General features: G+C 37.5%; 1 protein-coding gene across 1 annotated transcript; it reads left to right on the top strand.

Moving 5' to 3' along the window:
* Nucleotides 1-512: 512 nt before the first annotated feature.
* On the top strand, nt 513-6,015 carry LOC126721191 (uncharacterized). Its single transcript, XM_050424219.1, has 2 exons — nt 513-1,406; nt 5,596-6,015. The coding sequence occupies exon 1, from the start codon at nt 643-645 to the stop codon at nt 1,381-1,383; it is 741 nt and encodes a 246-aa protein (XP_050280176.1). The 5' UTR covers nt 513-642; the 3' UTR covers nt 1,384-1,406; nt 5,596-6,015.
* Nucleotides 6,016-13,466: the final 7,451 nt, after the last annotated feature.

The following is a 13,466-nucleotide window of genomic DNA, read 5'->3' as shown; positions in this document are numbered from 1 at the left end:
ATACACTCCAAAAAAAGTTTTCTTTCTCATTTTCTCTTCAAAGTTTTCCATCCACATTGATTCACTTCCAAACAAACACACCCTTAACTTTGTGTTGTATTGTGTGTGAATTGGACTTATTTAAACTAATGCAGGGTTAAATTGGGAATTTCGTGGGGCAGGCTTAAAGCTAAAGGCAAAAATGGCAAAATACCATTTTCATATAAAAATTTCAGCAAAATATCCTTGTTCTGAAACTATCTAGTGATATGCCCCTATTTTGAAACTCAATTTTCTAAAAATTAAGTTTCAATATAAAACTCAATTGGTAGAAAATCGAGTTATAGACAATTAAACTTAAAATATATATATATATATATATATATATATATGGAACTTGAGTTCCATTTGAAAATTTTCAAGGAATTCAAGTTTCTTATTGAAATTCGATTTTTAAAAAATTGAGTTTCAAAATATGAGCATTTTACTATATAGTTTCATAGCATCAGGATTTTGCTGAAATTTTTGAGTGAAAGGTGAATTTTGTCATTTTGGCCTTAAAGCTAAAACCCTCTTCCTTCTTCCAAAAGTCTCAAGACTCATCAGGGAAACTCACTACCACCAAAACCAAAAACAATTTCCTTGCTCTCTCCTCTCCTGATCATGTTTCGAATCCTAAAACCCAACTCCCTAACATCATCATCATCGAGCCACCAATTCCTCCAAAAATGCGGCGTCAGCAAAACCGCAAAGGGAAAGGACAAAATGAAATCAGGCCAACTCTTGAAGCGAACAAGAACCAACACCAAAAAAGGCACCATCGCTACTGAATCACCCAAACCCGGAAAAGGTTTCGAGAGACAAGACCGATTGGAGCAACTATGTCTCAACGCTCCCACTCCTATTCGCTACTTAAACCCCAGAGAAAGAGCACGCGAAGCTCAGAGAGAGAAATTGGGACTCATCAGCAAAGAGCGCCAGCGCGAGCTCGACATCTTGAAGAAGCAGAACAGCAAGAAGGCTTCCAAGAAGGATAAGGAAGTGTTTCAGGAGATCATGGGGACACCCGGCTTGGATCTCATTTCGCTTGGGATTGTGGATGCTGACTTGGTTCCCAACTATGAGCTCACTGCTGAGGATGGCAAGCGGTTGGCCAAGGAGTATAGTCGGGTTTTGATGAGGAGGCATCGCGCGAGGCAGGCCGCTGAGTCTACCCTTCTTAGGTTGAAGAAAGATGCCATTGAGGCGCTGCCGGAGGAGCTTAGAGCTGCTGCATTGGTACCGGACCTTACTCCGTTTCCTGCCAATCGGTTCATGGCCACATTGACTCCACCGATTGAAGGGTACATTGATAAGGTCATGGAAGCCGCCAAGAAGAGCAGTGGCAAGGAGAAGATGAGATGAGATGAGATTATCTCAATTCCCAGGTTTTATTTATTTATTTTTATTAGTTTTTTAATGTTTAATATTTATTTAAGTTTATGGCATTGGTAGGTTTTTCAAGGGTATGTGTGAATTTTACTGTGAATTTAAAGGTTTGATTGATAGACAAATGAAATAACCAAAATTAAAGAAAGTCTTGCTGGGAATGTTTGAGCTGAAATTTTAGGGTTGTATATTATAGTCCACTCATAAAATAATCATTAGGGTTGTATTTTAGGGTTGTTTGAGTGTTAACAATGTTACCAAGTGGTTAGGTCTGCAGGACAACTAAGCATTTTTTTACACACACCCAGTAGTCTTGAACCCACAATCTCACTTTCCATCCCATTATTATAGGAGCAGGAATTTGTACATAAATCTTGGGAGGCACGTAATTCATATCCTGAGTTTAAATGCTTTGAAAGGTCTAAGGATTTTGCAACCAAATAGAATAGAAAAGTTACAGTAAATACATTGCAGCCTCCAATGGAGACAGGATTTGATACTCTGATTAGGACCCCTTGTTTACCCATCTAATTATCAAATCTTCTCTCCATTGCTGCCTCCAATGGAAACATGTTTTTGATACTTTGCTTAGGACCCTTTGTTTACCTAACTTAGGGATGGAATTAGGACATAAGTTATGGGAAACACCAGGTTGGTTTAGCATTCATATAGACTGGAAAGTTTGCTAATTCCAAGCCCAAGAGTTTAGCTTTCATCCCACACCCCCCCCCCCCCCCCCCCCCCTTCTCTTCCCGCAACAAAGAAAAGAAAGAAAGGAAAAGAAGATTAACATTGCCTTGAGTTAATCTATTATTTCCAAAGAGAAGCTCAAAAGTCGAACTGTAGATATGCATAAATAGAGCATGTGAATTGTTATATGACCATACTGCAATATATTTTATATTATCCAAATAAATTAGTGATCAGCTTGAAATAATTTTCACCGAGGGCAGAATCATGACGTGATTAGTACAGTGGTTCTTGTTATAATTATTTCTGAATAGAATTTCCCTTGTTTCTTATAACATGTGAAATAAAAGATTTTATTTGTCCACCCCCCCCCCCCCCCCCCCCGCCACACGCGCTCGTGCAGGGCCTGTGAGTGTGTGTATCCTTGTAAACAATTCTTTTGGATTAGTTGTCCAGTATTTTCAGTGAGGCTGTTCAACTAAGAATTTTTCTTTAATAATTTGAGAACCAAAAAGCCTCATGTAATTGTCCAACTAAGAATATCCTTTAATTGTGTGTACCCAGGCACTCAACAGAATGAATTTCATGTCAAATTGCTTCTTGGGCATGATATGTTTCTTGTTAAAGTTATTTTAAGTTTTAACTATAAATAAATAAAATTTGACACTGCCTTGAGTTAATCTATATTCAAAGAGAAGCTCACAATTAGAGCCGTAGTTACACAACAATGGAGCATGTCAGTTGTTATTTGACCGTATTGTACCACAGATTTTTTATATGACATGTGTAAAACAAAAAGGTAATAAGCCTGGGATCATTTAAATTGAGGACAGAATCATGGTTTTTTTAAATGGAATTGCCTTTGTTTCTTGTGACATGCTGTGAGATAAAAGCTTTTGGTTCATTTTTTTCAAGACTCATTGTGTGTGTGTGTGTTTGTAAAAAATTCTTGTCAGCTATTTGTTGAATTTTTTCAGTGAGGCTGTTCAACTGAGATGGTGCTTTGGTCAGTTGAGAACCCAAAAGATTCATTAAATTGTGATTCTATTGTCTGTATAATTATTTGATACTCGAGCTCTTTAAAAAATGAAAATTTATGTGAAATTGCTTCTTGGGCATGCTATCTTGCTTGTTGAAGTCACCCTCCCCCCTCCCAAAAGAAAAAAAAAAAAGAGAAAATTAGCACTGCCTTGAGTTAATCTATATTCAAAGAGAAGCTCACAACTGGAACTGTAGTTCTACAATAATGGATCAAGTCAGTTGCTACCAAATTGCTAAAACACTGTAATACTACCTAATAGAATGAAAATTCACCTGGAATTGCTTCTTGGACATGGTATGCTGCTTGTTGAAGTTCCTTTTTTACCTTAACTTATATTTCAAAAGAACGCTTCCATGTAGAACCGTAGTCTACAACAACAATGAAGCAAGTCAGTTGTTATCTGACTGTAACGCAATATATTTTATGTAAATATCCAAATGAATTAGCCAGCTCACTAAGGACAGAAACATAATGCATGGTCCTTTGGTCAGTTGTCTAATCCCATGTAATTGTGATTCTATTGTATGAATGGGTACTGGATACTTATCTCTTAACATAATGAAAATTCATGTGAAAATGCTTCTTGGGCATAACATGTTACTTGATAAATTTACTTTTTACACACCACACACCACATACCCCCCCCTCTTTCTCTCTCTAAAATATATATATATGAGGGTACATGCATAGGGGTGAGGGGATGGCGAATTTAAATAACATTTGGTGGATTGGAATAGGGTTTTCTCCCTGATAAAATATGGAGGGTTGGAGGAAACTAAGCACTTTTTAACCAAGCCATATTGGTTAAGTGTTTATGGAGGTTTGCAGAGGAAGGCAATATGTTTTGGTGAAATGTGATTGCTGCTACATTTTTTTCTTTTTTTTTTTTTTGGGGGGGGGGGGGGGGGGGGGGGGGGAGGTGGGGGTAGGGGGGTGTAGATGGACTACTTTGATTGTTCATAGGCCACATGGACTATTTTTGGTCAGCCTTTTATGTAGCTAGGCTGCTAGGGAAGGTAACTTTGTTGCACACGATGTTGTGAAATGGGCTTTGATTTGTAATCAGTGGTATAGCCACGCTGGTGCTTGGGTGGGGCCAAAGTTTTGAAATTTTTTTATAGCATATGTATTTTTCTAAGGTTTTTATTTATTTTTTATTTTTTAACAATTTGGGCACTCAAAATTTTGGAGGAAACTAATTTGTTTTTTAATAAAAAAATATTCACTTATAGAATTCCCTTTTTTTGGTTCTTTAAGATATTGGTTTGTTATGTTTGTAATTGATTTGTTTTATTGATGAGAAAGTCTTAGATGTTAGTGGCTAAACATTTGTGTTTTTTTTTTTTTTTTGGGCAGGAGGGGGGGTGGGTGGGGGGAGAGGCAGGGAGCTGAGGGAACAGAATGAGAGTAAAATTGGAAGAATAGTTAAATTAAACTAATAAATCGTTGTATTGCACAAAATTGAGCATTGGATTTTGTACATTTGTAGCTGTTTTCTTTCTTCCTATATTATTATCTTAGAAACCAAGTGAAGCTATAGTTTAAATATTTTTAAAACCTAGTTGTGCTTTGGAAAGCTAACAGATTATACTGTCTCTGAAATGAATTTAACTTCTTCTCTTTTCTTTTTTTTGGGGGTGATAGTTCTAGTCGTTTTGGTATTGTTTTGTGATAATTGCTTTTTGACTAGAACTTGTTATGGTCAATTTAGATTTTAAGAAAGTAAATAAAGCGTAGTTTTCTCTGTAATGTGTTGTTACATGTGCCATTGGGATGGGAAATTGGTTGATCACTTGCTTCTCCACTGTGCATGGGCCTGCTATTTGAGTTGTTATTGAGCTAAAGAGGGATAGGACAGTTCTAATATTTATAGTTTTTAATTACTAAAGCATTGAAACTAGGTATTAAGCTTAGTTGAATTTAGCAGAAACTATTGAAACTGGGATCATGCTAGTTTTCTTTGAAATTGTACGATAAAACTTACTGTTTTGCTTGAAACAAATTGATCTTCTCTCTCTCTCTCTCTCTCTCTCTCTCTCTCTCTCTCTCTCTCTTTATTTTATTTATTTATTTTTAAGTACTTTTCAGTTTTTCGATTGTGATTGTGTTAAATCGTTTTGGACTCTTAAGGGTAAGTATAATCTTTGAGAAGCACCAAAGGAGATGCTAGATTGCTACTTTTGTTGCTTAATACACATGATCTGTGTCTGTTATGCATCTGCTTTAGCCTTTGTGTTCTTTCTAATCCCACTCTTCTCGCGTGCGTGCATGCCTACCTCCCGATGTGATGATGCTATGACAATAGTACTAGACCAAGATTGAATATTTATTATTTTTTAGGGGGGGGGGGGGGGGGAGAGGGGGAGGGGTGCAAGGGCACTTGCTGATTTTTTATTTCCTGTCTCATAATTGTAATTCGTTGGATAAAATTTCTTATGCTATCCCTTGTGCTGCAGATGGAGCTATGTTTTTAAGCCTGAAGAACTTCAACTGTTTCACAAGTGGCAACTGGAAGTCATGGACCTGTATTTTTGGGTTCAGGTGGGAGACCAAGGACCAATTGACTGGTGCAATAATCTTGCTGAATTTAGGACTACATGTTCTGGTAATTATAACCTGTTTGTTTGGGTGGCTTTTGATGGTCAAAGCATATGTATGGTTTCTGATAACTAGTGTCTTTTTTTGCCCAATTAGTGGATTTTACATGTTCAAATCCATCATGATTTATTTTGATTCAATCCAATATTGCAAACTGCTTGAACAATATGGTTAGAAGCTTCAAACCAATTGGAGTAATTTTCCTCCAACCCACTATGCGCCCATGTGTAATTTAGTTACATGACTTCATTAATGATTAATGTGAATTGTTTAAATAATACACTTGAATAATCTTATAATAATTCACCACGTAGTAGGTTAGAAGACGTAGTTCCAAATTGGTTTATAGCTAAACTTTGTTTATACTGTAATGGATTGAAATGTAATGAAATAGCTTGTGGTATGGTCATTTTAGACTTCTAGTTTGCATATCATTCCAGTCACAGATAATTAGCTGGCATGTGCCATACTTTTTGTAGGTTTGAATAATCAATAATCTAAGTGTAGTGGCCCACGATTGGCACAAACTTTCGATATTTTTAAAAATAAATAAATAAATAAATATATATATATATATATATATACACGATTAAAAAAATTGATGCAAATATGAAGGCTGCTTAAAAATTGAAGGTAAATTATATTTTAAAGTTTAAAACTCTATAATTTATTAGAGGGTTTTAAAGTAAAAAACATAAATTTATCAAAATTTTAAATTAGAAGATAAATTTTAAGATTGTTATAAATTAAATTCTATAGTTCAGTAAGTTTCAAATTGAACTTCGTATTTTGAAAATTGTATCAAAATAAATCCCTAAATCAAACTGAAAAATTTAGCCTTTGAATCTAGCCCTAAAATTTTAGAATTTAGAGTTTAATTTTATATGATTTTAAGGTAGATAATTTGAAATTAGTCAAAAAAAATTTTTGAAGTTAGTGAAACTTTACAGAATAATTTGAAATTGTTAATTATATAGTAATATTTAATTTGAAATCACCTTAAAATATAGGATTTAGAATGTAATTTATGCTAAAATTTATTTAAATTGTACCTACTACCCATGAAGTTGGAATATGTATTTAAATCCTACCTTAGAAGTAGCAAAGTGGGCACTTTAAAATTCCAAAGCCAAATTGACTTTGCAAATAAAAAAGGAAATAAAAAAGAAAAAAAGCCCAATTGATTTGGATGGGTTGCAACGCATCAATGACATGTAGAGGCCCCAATTGCAAACTATTGTGATGGGCCTTTCTCCTTTAAAATTAATTTAATATTATGTTGCAAAGTAGGCACTTTAAAATTCCAAAGCCGAATTAACTTTGCAAACAGAAAAAGGAAATTAAAAAGAAAAAAAAAAGCCCAATTGACTTGGATGGGTTGTAATGCATCAATGACATGTAGAGGCCTCAATTGCAAGCTAGTGTAATATTATGCATTTGTCCCCATTCCTTGTGTGTGTTGTCTGTTTGTGTTCCTTCTTAAAAAAAAAAAAAAAAAAAAAAAAAGTTAATTTAATATTATGTGATCCATAAGTCATGTATTAGATAGTAAATTAACTAGTCATTAACTAGTGGAATGCACATGCACCAGATAGTTAGAAAATATTAAATATTTCCACTTTGTTCAATGCTATCATGTTCTGTTTGAATGGGAAGTTTGATTTTTACATAGGCATTATAAAATAATGGGATCCCATCATTTAAAGTCCCATCAAATACTAATTTCATTATATGGATTGAATATTACATAGACAAAGAAATCCCACTATTTTTCGGGGAATTGAAAAGTCTAGGTAAGTTCTAAATAAAGAAGCGGGCTATGTGATTGGCAATGGGCAAAAGGTCAGAATTTGGGAAGACACCTTGACCTAGGTGCCATGGTTGGATAATTTCGAACCCACTCCTAGAGACACAACTCAGTGGCTCAACAGCCCTTAGTGGTCAATCAAAGTGAACTAATTGATTCCATGAAAGGAGAGTGGGACTTAGTGAAGTTACAAGAAACTATTTAATGATGCATCAATATGTGCCATTTGGAAGGGTCCCCTCTCAATGAAAAACAAACCAGATAAATTGCTGTGGATAGCAAATGCGCAAAGGAAGTTCATAAAGAGTTCCAGCATTTTTTTTGCAACAAGGTGTGTTGTGCAGTACAGAAAGATCAGTGTGGAGAAAGCTATGGAGTTTGAAAATAGATGAAAGGTAACAACACGCTACTATAGAGAATAGCTTCTTTTTTCTTTTTTCTTTTTTTTTTTTTTTTTTTTTTTGATAACGTAAGAATATTATTAATAATAGAAAAAGTGTCAAGCCAAGTACATTGGGGATGTACTATGGGGACACAAATCAAGAAAAAAAAGTACAATTATCAAGAAAAATAGGAAAAGAAGAACAAGAAAAATGAGAGAAGACTACACTCCATTCAAAGAGAGTGTGCAAGAAAAAAGACTTAATCTCTAGCAAAGAACGTTCACAACCCTCAAAACTTCTAGCATTCCTTTCACGCCAAATGCACCAAATCAAGCAATGAGGCACTAATCTCCAAACATCAATGTGACAATGTCGTACAAACTTTCCTTGTCAAGCCTCAAACAACTCAAGAATAGTATGAGGCATAACCCATTGAATACCAAACCAGCAAAAAACCAAAGACCATAGCTCCCAAGCTATGGAGCAATGAAGTAGAAGATAATCCACCGACTCCCCACTTCTCTTACACATATAGCACCAGTCAAGCACTATCACACGTCTTTTACGAAGGTTGTCTGTTGTTAAGATCTTACCTAACGAAGTAGACCAAGAAAAGAAAGCCACCCGTGGAGGAATCTTTGATTGCCATATCATTCTCCATGAGAAGGAAACAATAGTAGGTGGGTAGAAGGAGCTATAATATCCTCTAACCTCAAAACCTCTATTCCTTGTAGGTTTCCAACAAACCTTATCTAGGGCAAACCCCCGCACTGTCGAAGAATAGACCAACCCCATAAACCAATCAAAGGCTTCTTCTTCCCAATCTTGTGGTGGACAACAAAATTGCACATTCCAGTGAAACCTCCCAATAGACCAACCCATAACTTCAACCACCGAGGAATCTTTCGACCTACTAAGACAATAAAGCTTCGGAAAGGCCTCTTGGAGAGTACAATACCCACACCACACATGCTTCCAAAATTTCACTCTAGTACCATCCCCCACATCATATACAAGGAGTTTAGAAAAGTTCAACCAACCACTTCTAATGTATCTCCACAGGCTGACCCCATAAGGACTTGTCACCTTTTTCGTACACCAACCACCCTAACTATTCTCAAAATTTTCCTTTACAACCCTCCTCCATAAAGCATCACTTTCCACGCCATACCTCCACAACTATTTTCCTAGCAAGGCAGAATTAAAGCTTCCCAAATGTCTTATACCCAACCCCCCAGCCTGCAAAGGCTTATAGACCTTGACCCAATTAACTAAATGAATTTTAGGTTCACCACCAATCCTATTCCATAGAAAATCTCTCCGTAATTTCTCCATACACTTTGCCACCTTACTCGGTAAAGGAAGAAGGGAAAGGAAATATGTAGGTAAAGACGAGAGTGAGCTTTTAATGAGTGTCACCTTACCCCCTTTAGATAAATAAATTCTCTTCCAACCTACTAATCTCCTCTCCATTCTCTCTAGGATAGGACTCCAAACAGATAAGTCCTTAAACTTGGCACCTAATGGAATGCCTAAATATTTCAAAGGCAAAGAAGACTACCCACACCCCAACAGACCCACAAAAGCCTCCAAATTGTGCACCCCACGAACAAGTACCAACTCATGTTTCCCCAAATTAATACGAAGCCTTGACACCTCCTCAAATCTAGCAAGAATCGCCCTCAAATTAGCAATCTGATAAGGTTCAGCATCACAAAAAATCAGAGTGTCATTTGTAAATAGAAGATGAGACACCATCATTGATGGACCTGCCGTACTACCCACAGAAAAGCCTAAGAATTGCCCAGTGGAGGCAGCCACATCCAACATACGACTTAATGCCTCCATCACAATATCAAACAACAATGGAGATAATGGGTCCCCTTGCTGAAACCCCCTAGAACTTCCAAAGAAATTAGATGGACTACCATTGATCAAAATGGAAAACTTTACAGTTGAAATGCAATACCTTATCCATTTTCTCCATTTTTCTAAGAAACCACAACACTGAAGCATGTACATAAAAAAGTCCCAACTCAGATGATCATACGCCTTCTCCACATCCAATTTACACAACACACCTAGAACTCCTTACTTAAATCTACTATCAATACATTCAGAAGCAATCAAGACAGAATCCAGAATTTATCTACCCTTCACAAAGGTACTTTGTGAATCTGAAATAAACCCATGTGCCACCCTACGAAGCCGATTCACCAACACCTTAGAAATAATCTTATAAATCCCACTAACTAAGCTAATAGGCTGAAAGTCCTTTACCTCCACAGCATCCACTTTCTTGGGAATAAGGGTAAGAAACGAAGTATTAAGACTCTTCTCAAACACCGCCTGAGTATGAAAATTGTGGAATACAACCATAATTTCTATTTTCAAAACACACCAGCAAAACTGGAAGAATGCCATGGAAAAGCAATCTGAGCCAGGTGCTTTATCACCATTAAAATCATTGATCGCCCCAAACACCTCATTCTCCTCAAAAGGCCTATCTAGCCAACTTGCACCTTCCACCGAGATACTAGAAAAATCCACATCATCTAAAACAGGTCTATAAGCCACATCCTCAAAATAAAGCTGCCTATAGAACTAAGAGATACAGTCTGCTATAGCTGCCGGGTCCAAAGACAACTCCCCATCCACCATAAGCCTATCAATAGAATTAACCTTCCTGTGAGAGTTAGCTATACGGTGGAAAAATTTAGTATTCCTGTCTCCTTTCCTAACATAGAGAACTTTAGATTTCTACCTTCAACATATTTCTTCCAACAAAAAAGCTTTTTCTAACTCATCATAAATTCTTCCCACTTCTACTGTTTCCTCCGCTGACAAACCCCAACTATCCTCCATATTCTCTAGAACACTCAGGTCCTCCACAATTTTTTAATCCAATCTTCAACATGACCAAATACCTCCACATTCCATTTTTTCAAATCATTTTTTTAGAGCTTTAATTTATTGGCTAGAACAAAACTCAGTGCACCATGAAATCGATAGGATTCCCACCAAGACTGAACCCTATCCATAAAACCCTCATCCTTAAGCCACATATTCTCAAATCTAAATGGCCTACTCCCTCTCTGGAAAGATCCACCCTCAAGGACAATTGGAAAATGATCCGAGCACAACCTAGATATCCGTCTTTGAGAAACTATAGGAAACTTATCCTCCACATCTACAAAAACAAGAATCTGTCCAACCTAGCCTTCGAACCAACTTCTCGAGAGTTTGACGAAGTAAAAGTACCCGCTTGCAATGACAGATCAATGAGACCCTGTTTCGAAATAAAATTGGAAAACTCCTGCATAGTAGCAGTGAAAGAATTAGACTCCAATCGTTCGGAAGGGAACCTAACCACATTAAAGTCACCACCTACACACCATGGAACACTCCACCAGCTATTCAAGCGACAAAGTTACTCCCGTAAAAACCACCTGCCACGATGTAAATTAGGACCATAAACACTAGTAAACGCCTAAACAAACTGATTTGACACACTTGTAAACTTACAAGAAACCAAAAATCTCCCCACTACTTCCTCCATCTTATTCACTACCCAAGTGTCCCACATCACTAACACCCCTCCAGAAGCTCCACAAGAACCTAAGTAAGACCAGTCAACATGTTGGCCACTCCACAAGCTACGAATTACCACTTTGTTAATCAGCCCCATTTTGGTTTCTTGAAGACAAACCACATCTGGCCCCCATTTCCTAATCAAATTTCTAACCCTGAGCCTCTTATCTTGTTCATTCAAGCCTCTGACGTTCTAAGAAATAATCTTCACACTCATTGATAAGGCACAACAGCCTGCTCAATACTTGCACTCCTTACTTTATTTGGATCATACTCAACATTCAAATATGACAACAAATTTTTCAACTCTTGTTGGCCTTTCTAGCCTGAGTTGACCATCTTCATCTGATCACCCACCACAAGTTTCTGTTTATATTTTTTTCTGGCCTTTATAGCTAATAACAATCCTATAATTTGCTCCTCAAAACCTTCCAACAAAGTGCCCATAGATTTCTTGAAAGCCTTTATCCTATTGGTTACCCATTGTGATAGTTGACAATTATCCCCACTCTCCTTACACCCAATCTCCTTCACATGACTAGACACCGACTCCAAAGGACCTTCAGTGGCCAAAGGTACCACAACTAATGGCTCATCACCTCTCTCACAAAACCTTAACCTTTCATCAGATTCCCACATCTCATTCTCTAACCCAAGAACCACAAACGAAGATTCTACTAGCCCTTCACCCTTATTTGCCTAACTACCCCTCTGCCTTTCATTAGTAATAGAAGCATTACCTAGTACACACTCTCCCTCCAAGCTTGAGCAGACTAACATACAATCTGGAGACTGATATAGTGACAATGGAAGCACTATTTGCCTTCCATCACACAATTGTAGTATCCAGTCTTTGGAATTACCCCAAGACTTATCCAAATCTCTGACCAATTCCCTAATAGTTGGACTAGGTAGATTAGCTCCCCCAAAATCAGAATCACTATTAGTAATAGCCGATCCTTCCAAACCCACATAGTCTGATGCCTTTTGAGAAGTCAAAGACACCAGCGCCGACTTTATCAGGTCAGTAAAGGTCATTACTGATTCCGAAATTGTGGTCGAGGACACCACCAACACCAACCTTGACCCACTCGGAGCACTGATCGCCGATAGTGGTGCGTGGGAGGCTTGGGCCACCATTGATGCTCCTGTCGGCATAGTGGGTGGCTGAGTGAATGGCGTCGGGCTATGTTGTACCTTCGGCGACATTGCAAACTGCTCTGATGTGTTAGGTGAGACCATTGAGCTCTCAAGCTCCTTCATGGTAGTGAGTTCACTCCTACCTGAACTCGGAATAGAGATACCATTTTGATAAGAAGGCTCCAGAGCATTTGGTCCACTAAAGGAACTCTCACCAGCCTTAAAGTTAAGTGGGCTTAACAAACCTAGGCCCAAAATGGGTTTTTTATTTCCTAATAGAGCTTGGGCTGTCTACTTGGATGGGCCCAGTCCCACTATTGTATTTTGGGCATTATTACATGCTACCCATTTGCCAGCTTGCTTACCACCCTTAACACCATCCTAAGATACCCACCTTTTTCCAAATTCATTCACATTCACAATCAGCCCTCTCCCTAACCAACGTGCCTTCCTACTATCACGTAACTTTCCAAACTCAACAATTTTTGAATTCAAATTGAACTTCAAAGGAATATTAAGATTATTTACTTCCGGGATTTTCTCCTCAATTTTATTCTTACCATTAATACCACCTCCGCCACCCTCACCACCACACACGGCTGCCTGGGGAAAACTTCCGGCCTGAGTTTTAGAAACAACAACCTATGTGCGAGAATTGTCACTTGGAAGCTCCACAATATTCTTCACGATACCATCCTTAACCTTTTCTTTGATGAAAGGCTGCTGAACAGGCTTCAACCTTGCCTACACTGGAGCTTTGGCAGCTTCCACATAAGACCTGGCAGCACTAAATTTTGGGATCTGCTTA

The sequence above is a fragment of the Quercus robur genome, chromosome 4 (genome assembly GCF_932294415.1).
Source record: "Quercus robur chromosome 4, dhQueRobu3.1, whole genome shotgun sequence".
Taxonomy (NCBI): domain Eukaryota; kingdom Viridiplantae; phylum Streptophyta; class Magnoliopsida; order Fagales; family Fagaceae; genus Quercus; species Quercus robur.
The sequence above is the reverse complement of the archived record's forward strand: the minus strand, read 5'-3'. Positions and strand labels throughout refer to the sequence as shown.

What these genes read in the sequence shown, in the direction of transcription:
- LOC126721191 (XM_050424219.1), top strand. Translation starts at nt 643, where the DNA reads ATGTTTCGAATCCTAAAACCCAACTCCCTAACATCATCATCATCGAGC.